Source organism: Triturus cristatus, chromosome 11 (assembly GCF_964204655.1).
Source record: "Triturus cristatus chromosome 11, aTriCri1.1, whole genome shotgun sequence".
NCBI lineage: Eukaryota > Metazoa > Chordata > Amphibia > Caudata > Salamandridae > Triturus > Triturus cristatus.
The window spans coordinates 166,865,207-166,886,864 of record NC_140594.1 but is presented as its reverse complement, the minus strand read 5'-3'; the positions used below and the strand labels follow the sequence as shown (position 1 = coordinate 166,886,864).

Here is a 21,658-nt window from a genome sequence, read left to right as displayed (position 1 = left end):
ACACAGACAGGGCTCAAGAAACCACACTGCCTTGCCTGTTGATATTGCCGGTGGTCGTGCTATCTAAAAGAATCAAGGTGTGCTCCCTGAGATGGATGGATGGAATGCCTTCAGGGCAAGGTGGACAGCCCGAAATTCCAAAACGTTTATGTGACACCACTGTTTTGAAGTGGATCAAAGACACTGCACCATGATTTCAGCAAATGGGGGACTCCGACCTAACAAGGAGGTGTTCTCCACTATGGCAGCCTGCAACGGCTGGAGACCGAAAGGGCAACCCACATTGAAGGTGGAGGGATACATCCACAAATGAAGATCTGAGAAAACAGGCAGGCAATACTGCCAATAGGATCCCCTCCTAGCACCTCGAAAGGGTCCCAATATACCATCTGGTGTTCGGGACGAACAGGATACATGAGCTGTAGGACTTGTGGAAGCGATCAGATTCTGATTAAGACACATTAGAATTGTATCTGTACTTTCTGCATTCATTTTTGGAATAGAAGAAGCCTGCATACTGGTCATGCCTACTACAAAACCAGGAGTGTTAACTCCTGCATAGGAACAAGGTGGGACGTCTGTGTGTTGATGGCAAAACACAAATCATACAGGAGGATCATGGGCAATGAAGATGTTTCAAAACCAGTGTAGGAGAGCCGAACATTAACAGTCGTCTGTGTACGGAAATTAATGGAATCCAAACCTTTAGAATGAAGCTGCCAACATGGCCATCACCTTAGTGAACACTAGCAGATCAGTCAGACAAAATCAAAACCTAGAACTGAAAGTACTCAGATCCTACAGAGAATAGGAATGAACGCTCAAGAAAAATAGACATCCTTTCTGGAGTTGGAATAAACTACCTCTACAGCCCCTCTTTGTTCAGCAAGGCAAGCAACTAGGCCTCCAAGATTGAAGTATGCCGGAGAACCCTTTCTGACAAAAGGAGGGCAGTGCAGTGAGGAGGACAGGAGTAGCCATTGCGAATATGCTGAATCCCCGAGTGAACCACTGTAAATGTCTCTGAACGGGTGGTGAAGTGGGAGAAGCCATCCACTTCCAACTTGGAAGTAGGTGGTTAAGGAGGGAGGAGTCAGAGAGGGTTTGAGACTGCAGTTAGAGCAGAAGATGGGTGAGACTGGAACACCTGGAGATGTTGGCAACCCTTCGATTTACTCCTACCCAAAAAAGGAGCAACAGAGTGACTGAACGGTCTGGGCCAGTTAGACAGCTCCCAGAGAAGGTTGTCCCATGGAGAATACCAGTAGCGACGGTACATACAGTGGAACAGTTTTAAGGAGGAGCCTAGGCCCAGCCACCATGCCATGTTGTATTCCTGTCTGCACATCTCCTAAAAAGCTTGTAGACCTCATGCAAGAATATTGGTGAAAGTGACAGCTAAGGCAATGGAGAAGCCACTTTGCTGCGGAAATCCAGGCCACGCTTTAAAATCTGCTTGGAAGCATCAAAGACATCACTGGCTAAATCAGAGAGCAGCTCCTTTATGTGCTCCGAAGTTGACTGATTAATGTCATCTTCACCAGCTGCCACAGGGAGTGGGCATAATTCTGAAAACTGTGCGCTCCCACTCCCCCCCCCCCCCCCTCCCCCTCCCCCCCTGAGATTTGAGAACTCTCCCCCTCCCCCCCTGAGATTTGAGAACTCTACAATCACATTTTTTCCAAACTTTACAATCAAGGTCCAGAAAATGAGGAGATCCTTCTTGGAAGTAAAAAGGGAGCTTCATGAAAAGAACATCAAGTATGCAATGCTTTTTCCTGCAAAACTGCGAGTAACGACGGATGGGAAGGTTTGGTTCTTGTAGTCTCCTGAGGACACGTGGGACTGGTTTGAAAGATGGCAAACCCATGGTCCCCGAAAGAATGTTTCACAGCGACAAGCGCAGGGGCTGGACAATCGTCGTGATGCCCTCGAACTCAGAGAAGGCCTTCGGTAAGATACGTGCAGACTGTGAAGAGGGTTCTTGGATGGCTGCTGCTCCCCGAAGTTGTAGCTGGGTGCTGTGGGAGACCACCTGGGACTCGGAGAAGCCATACTTTGCCAAGTAATCTGGTTGCAGGAAACACATACAAGGCTCCTCATACTGCGCTCTGAACAGATGTGAGTATAAGCTTGTGGCACACGCGTGATACACTAAAGGTTCGAGAGGGGTGGGGATTCTTCAATGCAATTCCTTCCCCTTTCAAGTCCAATGAGTGAAGTGACCAGATTTGAGACTCTGAGCGGCACATGGGAGGGCCGAGTACTTAATATTACTTCACTGTACATCCCACCCCGACTCCACCTCCCTACCCTGACTGACTTGGGAACTCATCAGCTCAACTTGCCTGAGGGGGAAGTCGCTACTTTGGGGGGAGGAGAATAATGCAGCCTTGGATGGGGACGTTGATAGGCCATCAAAACCGGAGGAGCTGGCTGGAAGAGCGCTGGAAGACTTAACAGCAATGGGCTTGTTGGATGTTTGGAGAGCATACGATCCGTCCTCCCTCCAATATACCTTTCATTCGTGTGTGCATGCGAGTTTGTCACGTATAGACTATATATTTGGTAGAGCAGATCAACTCTCCCTGTTCAGAGAGGTGGGACACCTCCCTAGGGGCATCTCAGATCATTCTCCGGTTGTAGTTACATATGGAGGTAATCCCCTCGGTCAGTAGACGTGAAATGGCTCTCAGCCCCTGGTACTTGCGACTCCCTATGATACAGAAAGGGCTTATTGAAACGACAGAATTTTTTTTAAAGAAAACGTGGGCTCAGTGGCTTCAGCCTCCACATTTGAGAGGTGTACAAAACAGTGGTATGGGAGTATCCATGGTGGCCGGATATAAAAAAAGAAAAGCAAAATCAGCTGCTTACCCTAGAAGAAGAAATATCCCAATTGGAGGAATAACAAGTGAATTCAGTATCCCCCGAACTCAATCACAAATTTCTCCTAAAACAGAAGGAATATAGAGATATCGCCGAAGAGGCGGCTAAGGCGAACTACCGGGCCACACAATGCCAGGTCTATAAGATAGGGGATAAAGCAAGCAAGCTCCTAGCATGGCTGAACCGGCGTGAGCTGGCTTTTTTAGGTGGGTGTTTGAGAGTCTGACGGAGGGTGGGGACCGACTAAAGGACAGAAACAGTATAGCGGAGGCCTTTGTAGAACACTTTAAAGTAATAAACGAGCCTGCACGTACATCTTCAGGGGAAGAGGCAAGAGAGCTGTTAACTACCCTTATACTCCCTGTGTCGGATGACGCGGAGAGGGAGGAGCTTGAGCTCGACTTGACCAAAGAAGAAGTTACCAAAGCAACTGGTGCCTTACAATCAGGAAAGGCGATGGGACAGAGTGGTCTTCCAGTTGAGCTATTTAAAATAAATGCGTCTACCATAGCCCCATACTGGATAGATATGTATGAAGGAAGTGTTGTTAAGGGTATCCTCCCAGAAGCACAAAGATTGGCTAATGTGGTAGTGATCCACAAACAGGGCAAACCTCCGGAACGGTGTGGATCATATCGGCCGATCTCGTTATTGAACCCAGAGGTGAAAATATAGGCCAAAGTCTTGGCCACACGATTGTCGCCCCTGCTCCATAAACTGATTCATCCCGATCAGTCCGGTTTTATGCCGGGCAGGAATACGGCACTCAATCTGCGAAGGCTTAATGGGGTCTTGGACAGGGCTAAGACTATACATGAAGATGCAGTAATAATGTCCCTTGATGCCAAAACGGCTTTTGATTTGATAGAACGATTTGGCCCGAAGTACCTGTCATGGGTGCGGCTCCTGTACACGGAGCCCCTGGCAAGAGTGACGGTGAAAGGGGGCTGATCGGCAACCTTCGCCTTGAAAAGGGGGACACGGCAGGGATGCCCACTCTCCCCGCTGATAATTGCTTTGGTCCTCGAACCGTTGGCAATCTGGATCAGGGGAGATCCCCTTATCAGAGTATTAAACTGAACAATAGACTGGGAGGACAGACTCTTCCTCTATGATGACAATATGTTACTGTATTTGGCCAGACCTTATTTTTCCATTCACAGAATACTTCACATATTCACCCCGTTTCAGAAATATTCCGGTTATACAATAAATTGGGATGAGTCTCTTATAAACATACTTTCCAGGAAGGATCTTAGGCTGCCCTCACACTGCGGAGCTAGAATTGTCACAGTTATTTCGCTACTTGGGGATCTATGTCACGACGGACCCAGTGGCCTCCGCTGCGTTGCCTACAGACCGATGTACAACACTGGAAGTCTCTGCCACTCACTTAATTGGGCAGGGTGGCCTTATATAAAATGATGGCTCTACCCCGCTTAGTTTACGCCTTACAAAATACACCCTTCACTGTCCCACACAAATATTTTCAAACTGTAGAGTCGGAGGTCAGGACCCTTCTTTGGAACAACGAAATTCCCCGTATCTCATTGACTAAGCTCACGAAGAGCTTGTAAGATGGTGGAATTGCTCTTCCAGCACTCAAGAGTTACTACTGGGCTTCCCAATCAGCTGTCACCAATCACTGGGTACACTGGCCAGTAAATAAATCCGCTTATAGAATGGATAGGTACCATATGATAGCTGGCTCTTATCAACGGGCACTGTATGGAGGTTGGAAAAATGCCCAGATATATACCCCGAATGCAACCACGGTAACCATATGGCATGCGGTGACCTCCGCCTTGGTTGGAAAAACAAGATTACCTTGGCCACCCCTCTGAGTCTGATCGATTGAGACTCCTGGCACACAGTCTGGGATTTCGTTAAATGGGACCTCATTGGGCTTTCAACGTTAGGTGATTTATGGGAGAGAGGCACAGTGGTCCTCTTAAGTGACCTTCAACGAGACTATGATCTAAATCAGAGGGAAACTTTCCGATACCTTCAGGTTCGCAATGCACTGTACAAAGCTGTGCCCAAGGGCACAGATCTCCCAGAAGCCTCGCCATTGGAGGACAGGCTCCTTGATAATTATCAGAAAGAAAAAGTAATCTCCCTGACCTATAGGAAGATTTTAAATAATACCCCAGACGCTTTGGTGAAGATCCGTTCTAAGTGGGTGGAAGATGTGAGAGACTTGGATGATGAGGAGTGGCAGGAAGCATTGGCTTCCACTCGGGAAGTCGCAATGCGATCTAGATTTAAATGAATCCTCCTTAAGCTTCTCCATAGAGTTTACTATACTGGTGTCGCGCTGGCCAAGATGGGTATTTTAAGTCCCCCACAGTATCCCAGAGGTTGTGGCCAAGTGGGCACGTATCTACATCAGTGGGGGGAATGTCTGATTATACAGTTATACTGGAAGAAAATAACCTAAAAAAAAGTGGGAAGTTTGCTGGAATAGTATGCAAGTCACTCCCCAACTCTGCCTTCAATATATGGGATGTGACTGACTTGACGGCTAAAGAAAGGATCTGCGTTTCCCTTGGGATGTAGTAGCGAAACGTAATATTGCCAGAGCTTGGAAGGGAGACACGGCACCCAAACTCCGGGACTGGGAGACCGATATGGACTGGTGTATGCAGACGGAGAGGGTGATCTATGAAAGGAGAGGTTGCCCCGGAAAGTGGACCAATATTTGGGGGGAATGGAACAAAGCAAGGGGAATGCTGTGTACCATTTACTGATCCCTCTATACAGGAATGTATGACTCCATAAGGTTAATGGTCTCAATGTAAAATTGACGATATGTAATATAATGGTAATGTTAGAATGTATTGACAAATTGATGGTGGTAGGGTACAAATGCACTGACACTTCAATATACGCTGTTATATTTTTGTTTTTCTTATTCAATAAAAAGAATTTAAATTTTTTTTTTTTTAAAAGTCTCCTCCGGAAGATGTTTCAAGGCCACTAGTGGCATATAGTTTTGAGTATAAGCCACTGTGTTTTGTACGAAGGGAGGAATTTGTCAACCTCCAAATTGTTGTCCTCCATAACCTCATACTCTCTGTTAGGTATCTCAATGGTGCTAGAATCCGTTACAGAAAGATCCTATGTACAGGGGGTAAATCCCTCCACATTAGGGAGTTGACTCAATAGAGAGATATTATCAAGAAACGTACAAATCTCCTCTAGAATCTGACAATAGACTTTGAAGGTACAAGTAGCGCTGAAATAGACTTCACAGGTTGAGCCAGTGCCACATCATAGGGAGTGTTCACGGCACTAGTCTTAGAAAAGGATTTCTTGGAAGCTTCTGTAGAGGTGCAGAGCTGGGCTTCTCTTCAAAGTCAGAGCCACTGGAATCGTTACAACCATGTGGAAGTGGCCAAAGGGGTAACAGAGCCATCTGGAAATGTCCAACGTGGGCTTCCAAAAGACTCAACCGGAGACAAGTCACCAAATGAAGTCCGACGTTCCATTCCAGTCTTCTTTAGAGTTTTAATTGGCTAAAACTAGGTGAGAGACAAAGGTAAGGGCATGGCCTCAAATCTCCTTCAGCTGTCCACAAAGCAGGATGGTTTCATCGTCATAGAAAGGATATGTCCTCTTCTTTCTCACTTTTTTATTTTTTGCAGGAAAACCCTTCGGAAATTCTCCCCTGTCTGGACACTTGCTTGAATGTAGGAACGACAGACAACTTTGGGGTGTCCTTGTGGGACATAGCCAAAAATAGCCTGGCCACCCACTCCTTGATGGCCTTCAGTTGCATCAAAAACAAGAATCACAGGCCATGGGGTTGTGCAGATCCGACATAGACATTTTTTATGACACAATCAACAGAGTTTAAGCCCAAAGAACTTAGGAGAGAGAGATTGAAAGGTAGTCAATAGAATACAGAAACCGTTTCGGACAAACATCTATCAGATACAGCAAAACAAGCATTTGCAATGCAATAGGTCTTGCATTTCGAGAGTTTAAGCTATTGGCATTGTAAGTAACAATGCCTTTTATTTATCTGTTTTGATAATTAACATAAATAAAAGGCATTGTCATTAACAATGCCAATAGCTCAAACTCTTGTAAATGGGAGACCCTTTTCATTTCAAAGAACAGGCCGCCCTTGTACTGGGCTGCTTAGAAAGTGAAAGTGCTCATAGCGCACTGAATTTGTATTTGTATTTTTGTATTTGTTGGGGAATTTATTTAGCGCGTGTATACCGACAGGTCTCTTAGCGCTCACAGAAGGAGAATGTTGCATGAAAGCATGTTATGCCTGCAGTAGGAGGAACTCCTTATATAAAATTGTGCTTACAGACTAAATAAGACCTACCGTGTAACAATAGAAGTAAAAGGGCCAGTCCTCATGGGAGGTTACAAATGAAGACAAGGCGGCACTAAGGAGGGACTAACAAGCGTATTAACGAATCAGAATCCAGCATTTACAAAGGACAGTGACACAAGACCAATGAAATATATGGGCGGAGAGTGAGTGGAGCTTCAAGTCCATACTCTAAAACTGCATGCCTCGCAGAACAAACTGAAGCCAGAGCACCAGACGTCTCCATATATATGATGCAACAGTCTCATCTAGGCATGGATGAAGCTGTGATTGAAGCCATGTTGCGCCACTTTTAGCACTGGAGAGCTACTGCTGGAGGCTAAAAAAAAAAAACTCCAGATCCATTTGGGGCCTAGAAGATGTACATAAAGTGAGGAATCTGCGGGAAGAAACATCCATCAGAATACGGCAGGTTCATGAAAGGCTGGTGACATGCCGTCAGAAACCAAATCTGAAGGCAAAGTGTGCTGAGGTGAAAAGTTCTAAACAATGCACCATATCGCAACGAAAAAAGTTTCAAAAGCTGCCACACAAAATTCTTTAAAGGCTATAGGCTTAAAAGAACAAGCCCCAGAATTTAGAAATGCCATCTCAACAGTGATGTCTATATGAACCATCAAAGCTTATGGCAATGGAATATCACCTCCAAATATTTTTTAGGAAGTAACACATCACAACTGTGACAGCATGAACATACAGAAAGGTTGCCAAAGTGGGCCATGCACATTCTCTCATGAGTGAGACATGAAGGTTGGGATAGGGAGCCAATGCTACCCGGCTAAAGCCACTCTGCAGATGAATGTTAACCTGGCTCCAGGCCTAACTGAGGAACACAGTAAGCTTTAGTGGCTATCCAGTATTCCATTTTATACAATCCAGGATGATGGGTGGCATGTTGTTTTGTATTTAGCAGCATTAACCACTCCTTGAACACTCAAATCCTATAGTCTAGATTGTGGGAGCTGACAGGGTTGTCAGGTGTGATCAAGAAATGGTTCACATGAAATGGCAAAAGAAGAGATTGTAATTACATACGCTCTCAGTACATACATTTTCTGTAATGGCACAGAAAACAGCACCTTCACAGACCCTTTTGCTATTGAAAACAGATTAAAAAGTGCAAGCAATATAGCCCATAGGCTGCCATTATAAGTGAAGAAAAAGAAGGCTGTGCCTTTAAGAGCACAGAGACCATCAATATCCCATCATGCTCAGCCAGAGGCAGTTGCTTCAGTTCTTTTTTAAGGCTACACTAAACCGATAACAAAGCATGAAATTATTTGTCCACTCGACTGGGGAGGAGGGAGGGCTGCTTATAACTATCATGGAAATACCCTTACGAGAGAACTAGAATTACAGGTAAGAAACTAAACCTTCTCTCGTAGGGAATTTCAATGTATAGTCGTAAGCTCATCCCCTCTAAGGAAGTGTAGTAGACAGAAAACACCAAGGAAGAAACCCGTTAATTAAAAAGATTTCTTAGGGATGCCTGTCCAACTTGTGCATCTGCCCTAGCATCTGTGTCCAGTCAGTTGTGCCTAGTGAATGTATGGACTGACTTCCAAGTTGCTGCCTTGCAAATCTCTGCTAAAGGAATAGTCCTCATTAGGGCAACAGAGATGTCTTGCCTCTGGTAGTCAGCTTTGGGCCTACCAGAGAGATTTGTTGGCTAGCAAATAGCAGCAGAGAATTCAAGAGACAATCCACCTAAAGGTTGAATGTTTAGAGGTGGCTACACCTGTGCGGACTGGGCCGTAATTGATAAACAACTGTTATGATTTACGAATGGCCGTGGTCTTGTCCAAATAGACTTTTAAAACCCTTTTAACATCCAGCAAATTGAGAGTTCTCTCCGCTGGAGAAGAAGGGTTTGGAAAGAACGTGGGTAAAGCGATAGTCTGGTTTACGTGGAAATCTAGAGACCACTTTAGGGAGAAACTTAGAGTAAGTGCGCAACACTACTTTGGAGGTAAGGCTCATGGGTGCAAAGGGCCTGGATCTCACTAACTCTCATCGCTGACGTAATGGCCACTGGGAAAGCAGCTTTCCATGTGAGATGCTGTAATGAAGCTTTGCGAATGGATTCAAAGGGAGGAAACATGAGGCAAGACAGTAATACATTGAGCTCTCATGGAGGAGAAGGGTGTTTAATGGGAGGGAAGACCTTTGTTAACCCTTTTAGGAAATCTTTAATAACTGGGATCCTAAAGAAAGATTTGTGAAGGACTTTTCCTGTATGCCGTGAGAGTAGACAGATGGACTCTGATTGAGGAGTATTGCAGGCCAGATTTGGCAAGGTGTAATAAATATGGGAGAATTACTTCTTCCTGGCAAGAAGTGGGATCAATTTGTTCGGAGGAGCACCAAATACAAAATCGCTTCCATTTCAAAGTGTAGATTTTCGCTTCACTTTTTTTTTTTTTTTTTAGAATGTCTAAACAGTCCTGAGGCAGATTTAGATGACCATACTGCACTATCTCAGGAGCCATGCTGCCAAACTCAAGGAGGAAAGGCGGGGTGTGGCAGTTGACCTCCAAACTTCGTGAGGAGGTCCGGTCTGCAAGTCAGTCTGAGATGTGGGCGGAAAGACCAGTGAAGGAGATCCGGAAACCACAGTTGTTTCGGCCATTCTGAGGCGTTGAGTATCATTTGGACTGGCATGGAAGCCAGTTTGTGCAAGACTGCAGGTATTAGTGGGATTGGAAGAAAAGCGTAAAGAAATGTGTTTGACCAGTCGATCCATAGGGAATTCCCTAGTAACCTTGGATGGTAAAATCTGCAGCCGAAGTTGCAGCATTTTTTGCTTTCCTCTGTGGCGAACAGATCTGTAGAGTGTGTGCCCCACAAGCTGAAGATACCTTGCACAACTTCTTCGTTCAGCACCCACTCGTGGTTTTCGTCGAGAACCCTGCTTAGCGAATCTGCGTGGATATTCTGCTCCCCTGGCAGATGCGCAGCTACCAATGTTAGATTCCTGGCGATGAGCCAGTGCCAGATCGATTGAGCTTGTGACAGGGCTCCGGACCGCGTTCCCCCCTGCTTGTTCAGGTAGTTCATGGTGGTTATATAGTCCATTTGAATAAGCAGGTTGTTGGTCGTGAATGCAGGATGAAAAGCCTTGAGTGCAAAGTGTACTACCCGGAGTTCCAGAAGGTTGATATGATAGGTCTGTTCTCTCGGGGACCATAGCCTTGTATCTGTAGGTGATCCAAGTGGGCTCCCCACCCGAGCAGTGAGGCATCCGTGACCATGGTCTGTGTTGGTGGAGGGTGGTGAAAAGGCATTCCCCCTCAGGAGATTTTTCAGGGAACCACCACCACTGGAGAGATTCTACAGCATGAGTTGAGAGGGTGATCTTGTTCTCATAGTTCCCTGATAACTGGTTCCACTGGTCCTCCAGGCACTCCTGGAGCGGACGCATGTGGAGGCGATCATTAAGAGTCAGAAATATGCAGAAGGCCATTGAGCTGAGGAGATCATGCCTACTGATGGATGGGTTATCCGCTGAAGATTGAGACCTTTTCAGAGAATGGATAACAGTCGTTCCTCCGAAGGAAACACCTTTTCCTGCAACGTATCAATGGTGGCTCCGAAGTAATGTAGGATCTGAACTGGAGAGGATGTGGACTTTTGAACACTGACGTGCAGACCCAAGCGATGAAGCAGATCGCACGTCCACAGGAAATGTTCCTGGGCTTCTGTGAATGTGGATGCTTTGATCAGCCAATCGTCCAGGTAGGGATATACAAAGATTTTGCTTTTCCGAAGGTGCGCTACCACCACCGCCATGCATTTAAAGAAGGCTCTGGGCGCTGACTTGAGGCCGAATGGGAGCACGGCGTATTGGTAGTGGTTCTGTCCCACGGCAAACCCGAGGAATTTCCGATGGGACTTTGTGATCTGAATATATAAATAGGAGTCGTGTAGATCAATTGAACAGAGCCAGTCTCCCCTTTGAAGTTGAGGGTAAATTTGATGTAAGGCCAGCATCCTGAATTTTTCCTTCCGGATCCACGTGTTTGCGGTGCGAAGGTGGAGGATCGGCCTGAACTAGTCTGCCTTTCTTTTGTACTAGGAAGTATCTGGAGTAGATACCTTGACCTAGTTGGTTTCGAGGGCCTGGTTCCACCACCTTCTTGTGGCATAGAGTGTGTGTGGACTTCCTCTTGTAAAAGCTTGAGGAGAGATGTGGATGACCTCGGAGGAATGGATGGTGGTGGGGCAGTGAATCTAAGACGATAGCCATGTTTGACAATATTCAAGACCCAGGCGTCTGTTATGTGTTGTCACTCTACCAGATAATTTACAATGCTTTCCTCTACCAGAGTGGGTAACAGAAGAGGGGGAAGAGACGATTCAGGATTTTGCTGCAGAGGGTCGACGTTCTCCGTCGTTAGAATGTTGGGAGTTCCGACCTCTGTGCTTAGCGCTGCGACTGGTACAGTCGCGGATATTGTTTAGCTCTGCCATTGAGGGGTTTGAACCCTCTGTGCGGAGAAACGTCAGTGGTAAGGGTGGAATGAACATCATTCTTCTTTAGATTTTTCTAATCCCACTGCTTTTACAGGTATCTATTTCCGTTTTCATTCTCGCCATTTCATCGTCAGGGTGCGAGCTGAAAAGGGTGGAGCCGGAAAAGGGTACATTTTGGAGACTTAACTGGGCGTTTGGTTTCAGAGATGTTAATCGAAGTCATGCGTGTCGACGTAAAGCGATTCCGTGGCAGTAGCTGTGGGCACCTAGAATGGAAGAGTCTGCTGCCGTACTGATGACTTGATTTGACACCATAGCCCCTTCCTGGACGATTTCTAGAAAATCTTCCGGATGTTCTTTTGGGAGGTGGTCTGCAAAGTGGAGAATGGAATCCCACAAGGCACAGTCGTACCTTCCTAGGAGGGCTGTGGCAATGGGCGCTTTTATGGATGTAGCAACCGTGCTGCAAATCTTGCATCCTGACAAATACACCTTTTTGCTCTCCTTATCGGGAGAAGTAGCAGATGGAGATGTGGCATGAGATTTTGGTGCCACTAAAATCACCACTGAGTTGGGAGGAGGATCTGCGCGCAAGAACAGCGGATCCTGCTCTGATGTTCGAGATTTCTTTTGGAGCCTTGATGGTGCCGATTTTGCCGCAGCAGGCATAAGGAACAATTCCATGGCTAGCTCCAGCAGGCCTGGCACTAGTGGAAGTAACGGTCTAGAAGCTGTGTGTTGGGGAGCGTCTTAAAGATGACCGACGTCGATGGTGTAGGGGTTCCATAGGTATGTTCAATTTCAATGCGCCACGAACCAGGACCTCCAGAAATATGTTGATGTCATCAATTGGAGACGACCGAGGTTGCGGCGAATGTCAACGTAGGAGAATAATCTTTGGTAGACGAAGTTGTATCTCTATACGGATGGCAGCGTGCTGCGTGATCCTAACCTGCGGTAGGAGTGGCGACCTGAATGCCGAGATCTCGTGGAGGAGCGCGAGTGTCCATGTCGAGAACGGTGGCGTGTCCTTGACCATGATCTCCTAGGAGCTGGTGTGGGTATCTGAGGCACCCCAAGAGCAGGCAGGACAGGTGCTGGAATTGCTGAAAGTACTGGAGTCTGAGGTACTGAAGGAGGAGCAGATAACGCTGGAGGAGCCGCTGAGTCCAGTGGAGGAGAGACCGGGATGGGAGATGCACGTATCTCCACCAGAGAAGGAGATCTGGAATGAGACTCAGATGAGGAGTAGATTCTCCTTCTTTTGGAGGACTTTCCTCTTCTTCATGATCTCTGTCTGGCCTTAGACGACGACCTGCTCTTCTACCCCTGTCGATGTAGCCCACTCGACAAAGATCGGCTTCTCAATGTCGACCAATCTCGTCGTCGACGTTTCACTGTCATCGATCGCCTGCCTCTCAGCGACAGTGAGTCTGTATCCCTCGACGTCGACACCTGTCTCGGCGACGGTGCAAAGTGTATCTCTGCGTCGCTCGAGTGGTTCTAGACGTTGAGCGTCGACATTTACGCAATGTCGAGCCAGGCAATGGCGGAGAGCATGTCGGCGGCGTACATCCTCGACGTCAACTGGGACCAAAAGAGTTTTCTGCCTGAAGAACGCCTTTTAGACCTTCCACTTCCACTGGAGGTTGAGGGAAGAGCTCAGGTGAAAGAACTACCTCCCTTTCGCTCAGAGGCCCCACTGGTTACTTGCCATTTTCTCCTTTCTTCTCTACTCTTCCCTGCAGGCGAATCTTCTCCCTGTCACGCAGGGTACGTCTGGAGAAGGTATTACAGATGTCACAGGAGGCAGGAAGGCGAGAAGATGGTAAACAAATAATGCAGACCCCGTGTGGGTCTGTTTTAGCTTTTTTTCTACCACAGCTAGGACATTTGTCGAAAAGAAATGACATTTTAAATAGGAAAAAAGCCTCTTTCCTATCAGAAAAATACTTGGCTCCAAAGAGAAAGAAATTGAGCAAAAACAGTGAATTTTGAGGAACTTAATTGAAGAAAAAACATAAAAAGGTTGAGTTCAATGCTCCAAGGGTCCTGTCAGAAGGAACCGGAAAACAATAACTGAAGCGACTGCCTCTGGTTGAACATGATGGGAAATTGGTGGTCTCTCTGCTTTTAAAGGTATAGCCTTCTTTTTCTTCACTTATAATGGCAGCCGATGGGCTACATTGCCCTGCACTTCTTTATCTGTTTTCTCATAACAAAAGGGTTTATGAAGACTCTTTTTTTCTGTGCCATTACAGAAAATGTATGCACTGAAAGCATATGTATTCACAATCTCTCCTTTTACCATTTCAAGATGAAGAACTCTGACCACTGTAGCCAACCCCTAGGCTGCATTATGACCAGGGCTCGAGTCGGGGTACCACGCGGGTGGACGGCGTCCCCCCACTTATTTTACCGGGTGGACGCCGTCCCCCCTGCGCAAAAGCTGGCCGCATTGAGGGCTTCACGAGGAAAACATAATCCCAGCACACCACCAAATAAAGTATGAGAGGAAACGGCGCGCGCTCACAAGGGGCCCGGGTTTGGAATAGGAAGGAAGTGTGATGACAACGCCGAGGTTTGCTGGTGGCAGCTTGCCCCCTTCACCTTTCGTGACGACACGTCCTGCCGTGACGTCACTTCCGGAGACACCACCTAACTTGGAGCGTCCCCCCACTTCTTTTTTTAGGACTTGTGCCCTGATTATGACTTTAAGTGACTTTAAGCCCTTCCCGAAGAAAGGCGAACTTCATCACTTAAGAACATATATTGGAAAAAGTGCTCCGGGGTCCCCGCAGATGTGCGGGAACGTTCAACGTTTGTGCCTATACATGGAAATCCCCTGCGAGAGAATCAAGTTTTTAACAGTACTCTTCAATGTACATGTATAAATTCATCATTAAGTCGTATAGCTTCTTGGCATGTCAGTTCATAATCATACAGACAACTCCGATTACTTTTAGGATACCGAGGCCCTTAAAAATTAAACAGAAACAATCCAACTTATTTTCCTGTTCACAAACCAAACTGGCTGAATTTGCAAGACTCCGTAACATTGTTGTAGTTAGGACAAGTACAAAAATTAAACAAGCATTGAAAATACAATAGGTCTCGCCTTTGATTAAGTTAAAGCCATTTGCTTTGCTATACAATACCATTAGCAAAGCAAATGGCTTTAACTTAATCAAAGGCGAGACCTAGTGCATTTTCAATGCTTGTTCAAAGAGCATTCACGCCCCCACTCGTGTCCTGCAGAGCCAAGTCTCATTGCCGGCATTACCCTAGATTACACAATTTAGCACTAACATGGGAATGAAACGTTGCCGTATCTACCCGCTGCAAGACCCCCCAGGTAATGCCTGCGTCTTCGCTAGGCATTACCTGCCAACAGCCACCAATATATTCAATATATTCAGCCAGGAACCTGCAGGTCGGCTCATGGTTATTATGCCACACTGAACAACCGACCCATCGAGGCCGCGCCTGCTCTAGATGCCCCTCCCTCCGGCCGCCATCTTTGCAGGCCTGGGCTAATCTGTGATAAAACATTGGCACTGGGACTGATGGTGCAACTGGTTCTTTCAATGGAAAGGAACCAAAACTTTATATAACATAGTGTTCCACAGCCGACCCGTGTTTCGCCCTATCAGGGCTTCCTCAAGGCTCACTGGCGATGTATTTCACATCCTATTTGTCTCTGATGGTGTCAGTTTCGAAAATACATGGTCCAATATCCAAAGTACTTAATGTAAGATTCGCGTTTAAATCTCCGCACCCAATCGTGCACGTCTTGTATCCATTCCTAGTCCTCTGTATTCACCCTTGTTGTGGAGCCATAATACGTTCCATCGTACGGTAAACTTGTATCCAGCGTCGATGCCTATCCGAAATCCCTTCAACGATAGCGCTGGCACTATGTGTGCACAAGCACTATCTGTATTACGCAAGGGTAAACGTAAGCATCTGCGGCCGTTTCTGTAGTACAAAACTGCCATGGGGTGCAGAAAATGGGCACACACACACGTCCTTTGCACCCAGGGGGCACGGTCTGTATCAAGGCCCCTGAAGTCTACATAAAAGTAAAACAGACTTCAAGTAAATAGGATATTTGCTACAGATGGAAAGAATACATTCCACTTACGGTTTTCTGAAAAATACTTACAGCAATGCACTGTCTCATAATGCAGGACTGTTTCATCCTTCCAGGTCCCCCAAACTTCTTCATATCTTTGCAAAAGTGACACTCCCCACATTCTGTGCGCAGACAGGCCTCGCACTTGCGGCATCGTGTCCGTCTCCTGCGGGCTCCTGCAGTGCTACGGTTAGCAGCTAACTTCACTGAAGAGGAAGGGGGAATCTTGCCTTTGGGTCTTCCAGCTGCCTTATTCTGTAAGGGAAAGAACATGAACAACTTTAGTTTTTAACATCAGAAAACAAGGAGTGTTTTGCCATATTATGCTTGTGTGGCGGGGAGAGTAGGGGATGAATGTGCCTTTGATTCTTAAATGTGAATAAAGAAATTATATATGTATATATACATATACACACACATATATATACACATACATATTATCTACTGGCGACCGTAGATAGTTATAGTTAGGACCGTGTTTCCATAGAAAATGTGAAAATTCTATTTTGAATAACTTTGGCGCCGGTTGACGAATCCTCGCAAATTTTTCAAAATAGGTGGGGCGCTCCGCTCCTACCCTGAAAGTCTCGGGGTGATTAGTCAAGCGGGGGCCGAGAAAAAAGGGGGATCCCAAAACGCGTTTTCCCCATGCATTTTTCCATAGGGACCTTTAGTCCAAGGTACAGCCCAAACGGCTTAACAGAATTATTTGAAATTTGGCAAAGAGAAAGTCCTCAGGTCAGGGATGTGCCTTTTGAATATCTGGAGTCAATCTGTTCAGTAGTTCCTGAGAAAATTTCAGTTAAAAGTACATATATATCTATAGGCGCGCACCGTAAGCATACCGTACGCGCACGCTGACGTGCGCGAGTGTAATTCTGATTGGTGGTTACATGACAGTAAACATTCCAGTCGGTCGAAATCAGGAAGTGTCGGCCTCCATTTTGTCTCTCGCAGTCTGAGGCAGTGAAAAACAAAGGTGGAGAATGTGAAAAGGGGGCAGGGTGGACAGTTCCTGACCCCCTAGCCTTTGTCAGGGGGTCACTGATGGACCCCCAAGGATGAAAAAAAAATATATATATATTTTTTTTTTTTTGAAAAAGCGCGGGGTGCGCGCACTGAGCGCGCACGGCACGGACAACGCATCGTGGGTGCTCAGTGCGCGAAGCGCACCGAGGGCCCGCAGTGCGCGCACGGTGCGCGCACGGTGAAGAACCTGAAAAAAAAAATATTAATAAATACATAACTTAGCATTTAAAAAACCGTACAAATTCACTTAAAAAACCATAGGTTTCACACACGTTATAGTTAGGAATTAGCATTTAAAAAACCTTGCAAATTCACTTAAAAAACCATAGGTTTCACACTTGTTCTAGTTAGCTGGACATTTCCCTCGTTAAAAACCAATTAAATTCCCCCGTTATAGTTAGTGCAGGCAACTATAACTCACGCGACCGCAATCCTCTGCTGATGATGTCAGATATTGCATCACTGATTAAATGTGTCTTTCTGAAAAATAAATATTTGTAATATATGTATAGCTAAAGATTAACCCCTTCCCTGCTCATGACGGAACCATTCCGTCATGAGCCACGGTTGCCGTGTGCTCATGACGGAACGGTTCCGTCATGACACGCCCGTTGGCGGCCGCTCCGCCTGCGCGGCGCTGTTTCCCCGCCTGTGCGGGGGGACAACGCAAATGGGCGGAGTCATGACGGAACCGTTCCGTCATGAGCACAGCCCAACCGTGGCTCATGACGGAGCGGCTCCGTCATGAGCACAGCGCCACCGCGCTGCCCCCCCGCACCCCCCAGCACCGCGGCGGAATTCCCGCCGCGGTGAAAGGGTTAATGGAAGAAGACATGGGTAAATAGGTGTCTAAATACAGTGATGTAATATCTGACGTCATCAGCAGAGGATTGCGGTCGCGTGAGTTATAGTTGCCTGCACTAACTATAACGGGGGAATTTCATTGGTTTTTTACGAGGGAAATGTCCAGCTAACTATAACAAGTGTGAAACCTATGGTTTTTTAAGTGAATTTGCAAGGTTTTTTAAATGCTAATTCCTAACTATAACGTGTGTGAAACCTATGGTTTTTTAAGTGAATATATATATATATATATATATATATATATATATACATACATATATATATATATATATATATATATACACGCACACTTTTTTTTTTAAACAAAACCCCCCCCCCCAGACAAACTGAAATTCACAAGAAGTAATAAAGAGTAATGTAAAAAAAAAAACTCTCTCCAGAAGTGGACAGTACCAGCATTCTGTTTATTGCGTTTGGAAATGGTAATCATGAACCCTGCTTTCGCTTCCATCATAACCCCCACTTTGTTTCAATCTATATTCAGTCACAGGAGTCTGGTGTATTTTTAACAATTTTAACTGCTAAAAATATCTTTAATATGGCTCTGCTGTACATACATTATATTTGTCATAATGTGTCATTAATATAAAGGAGTCAAACTTTTGTTGACTCTGTTAATCTAACCCTGTACACTTATCCCCTACATTCCATAAATGTAAAGGCATTAGGAAACAACACTCTGACCATAAAGAGGGGGAGGCACCCTGAAACATGCAATGGAGGGAACCTGTTCAATTAAGAATACTGAAGTTACTGCACACAAGAAGCCTCTCCTTACGGCTACATTTCAGCTAGGATATGCATCTCCATTCAGTTCATTACGGGCACGGTGTCCAATTCGGGACTTTGATGTGATAAATTAGTGCACTCTGGGTGTATTCATCTGGTTTTGCTTCCTTTGAACTAATCGATAAAAACACCTGAAAAACAATGATTTGCAGGTGAAACGTTCAGGACTGGATAGTGCCCCTAAAAACACTGAGTGAGTGGTCACCCTAGATATCCATTTCCTTTTAGTCTCAAATCGTACTGCTACATCAAGCTCTAGATTGTACCAACTACTGACAGATGAGGTGCAGAGTACCCTATAACACCTGACAGATGAGTAATAAATGGTGTACAGTGAACGCATGTGGAGCCACCCTACACTGATGCCTAATGGAACTTGGAAATGAACAGTGTTCTGGAGAGAAGCAGCCTTTGGTTAAGTGGTTAAGTGGTTATGAATCATCTGAGAATAGGTAGCCTCCTCTACATTTGCACAAGACAGAATCTAAATTGCAACGTATGTCTTGAAAGTTAGCCTGCTTGCCAGCTAGACACAATGAAAGCCTATGTCACCAATAGGACAGACTCTCATTCAAGCAAAGTGTACTTGGTTTAAGAAGGAGGCTAGTAAAGGAGCCAGTATGACGTCCCATGGTGAATATGGAGTGTGGGTGAGTGATGGACGGGCATGGAGTATCTCAGTGGCTCGATGGAAAACACAAGCGAAATGGATGTTGACAGAACCTGGAGCTCAAAGTTCTACGCAAATTCTGATCATTTCAACTGAATAATTTCAGTGATTCAACAAGTCAATGTTGGTGCTTGTCCTTGCCCATCCTTTTTATGATTAATTGAAACTATGCAATATCAAAACTGTTTCTTTGCTAGAGCAGTTTCTTTCAGAAAAAGCCATCCAAGAATTAGAACACCAGCTCATCCCACAACAAGAGCCACTAAACGGGGGCCCCCTCAAAACCACAGCAACCTCCTTTATAAGAATTAATCCAACACAATCAGGCAACAGCAGATAGTGTAGCATCTCAAAATGTGTCTGTGCCAAATCTTGAAATCCCTTCTCCTAAATGACCACACATATGACCAATCTTTCTTTAAATTGCCAATTCATATCCAAGGTCATACAGAGAGTCACAAAATAGATCCACAAATTTACAAAAGGCTATTGCCTGCTTGAACCTTTTCCTTTTCACGTGTGCTTTGTCCGATTGTAGTAAGCAAGATCGAGTCTAGGGCTCCCTCTAGTCTAAGGGTTGCAGCAAACTCTTGATTGGGTGGACACCTTTTTTAAGCCACACCTGAATGGCCATTGAAAAACATGTTGTAGTAGTCGTGTTCAAAGTAGATAAAAATAACACTCTCATTTAGTTCTCTAACCTTTACAGTGGATTAGGTGTCAGACAGGCTTGTTGGTCTGAACCTGCATGGGCTACAAAAGAAAATCAATTAGTCTACATAACGGTTGTCTTTGCATAAAGGAAAAAATGGGGTTAACTCTTTCTGTTAATCTTTTCTTATTTGAAGTGGTTTAAGACTACTTGACTTACTTTAAAGTGCAGAATCGGAATCTGGCGTTAAGCATTGGGACAAAATGATTATTATGTTTAATTTCCTAAATCTCATGTCTTTGTAAAAATAATTGACAAGCCAATAGTTAGAACGTTTTCAGAGTGTACACTTTTAAATAAGATTATGTAAAATCATACAATTTATTGTATGCTGTGATACTTGCATCTGGCTGGCTGTTTAGGAATCTATGAACATAGTAAATCAGTTAGATCAGGTGTTTTAGGGAGGTGGGTATTAAAGTTGTCAGTTGCTTGCAAAGTTTTAAAGAAAAGCTTCAAAGTAACAATCCCAATCGAGACCAATGACTGGTAAGGCAAACTGTTGAATGCTATCAGGTGGTATTACACCAGTCCTGAAGGTGCAACGATTAAAGCAGTGCACGAAGTGGCAGTTTCCGCGGAGCTGCAATATGGACTCTAAATCCATGCATTCACCAACACTACTGTCAGGACCTCATACCGACTTCTGAACCCTATTCGTTCGATACGACTAGAAATTGAAAGTTTCAATCTATGCATGATACGCTATTAAAAAGTATGAGTTCAAGCTAACCATCATGAGACAAATAAGCAAGTTAACTCAGAAAGTACAGATTTCCAATGTAAGACACTATACACTGGAAAGCAGAAAAAAAAAAATTAACACTTTGGGCCCAATTTACAAAGTCACCCTACTTGTTAAAGTACCACATAGTATTTAGGTTTTCTGTTAGCACCTGGACAATGTTAAGAGCGAGTCACGTTTTGAACACCAAAAAATCTTTCAGAATCAGGTTTTTTGATTTTCGATCTGCAGATCTGCTTAAATATAGATGTATATAGTACAAGCCCTGACATACTGCAAAAAACTGAATACATTATCCAACCAAGTATCTTCATTTCCACTTCAATGACTGTTCAAATCATTAAAACAGGTAATGAAATGGAAGGTTGTGACAGATTTTTACTGGTATGACTGCTTACCAATTTCCAATGCACATATATGTAACTTATGTAATAGAGAGCGATCCAGGAAATAAACTTCATGAGTGAAATAAAATCAAACCTGGTTCTCTCACCATAGGTGCGAAAAATTCCAGATGTTTTGTCTCCCCCTCCCCAACTGATTTCTTCCCCACAAATGTATCTTTTTCGTGTACACCTCCTGTGAAAACTCCATCACATTGTTTTACATGACTGAGGCGAATTCAGCACAAGTACTCACTGTGAAACAATTCTGCATGCATTTTCCTTATGCCACAAGAAGCACAAAGTTCAAACAATGCCATCTGTTCTTTAGCTGAGGATTCCACCATTACTGAAGTCCAAAAATATCAACCATAAAAGATGAGCTATTCCCTGGTTTAGAACCTAGTCAAAAGCTCGGGAAGGACCCTTGCTGAAATGGTGCGTGGAGAGAGAAAACGACCCAAGGACCAAAATGAGAACATTTTTGATTTGATGCGATAATTCTGAAATGTATAAGAGCAGAGTTCTTTCGAGGAACTGAATCATACATAGCAAGAGGTACACATCTGAAATACAGTATCCTCTAGAGAAGGCATTCATAACACATTCACTTCTCTG

At 45.0% G+C, this 21,658-nt stretch overlaps 1 protein-coding gene across 6 annotated transcripts in view; it reads right to left on the bottom strand.

The window, feature by feature from the left end:
* Positions 1 to 21,658, bottom strand: part of KDM2B (lysine demethylase 2B) — a 759,008-nt gene that overhangs the window by 245,634 nt on the left and 491,716 nt on the right. For all 6 annotated transcript variants that reach the window (XM_085636000.1, XM_085636002.1, XM_085636001.1 and 3 more), the window contains exon 14: positions 15,879 to 16,103. In XM_085636000.1, the coding sequence (XP_085492126.1) occupies positions 15,879 to 16,103 (225 nt within the window). The remainder of the gene's footprint in view (positions 1 to 15,878; positions 16,104 to 21,658) is intronic.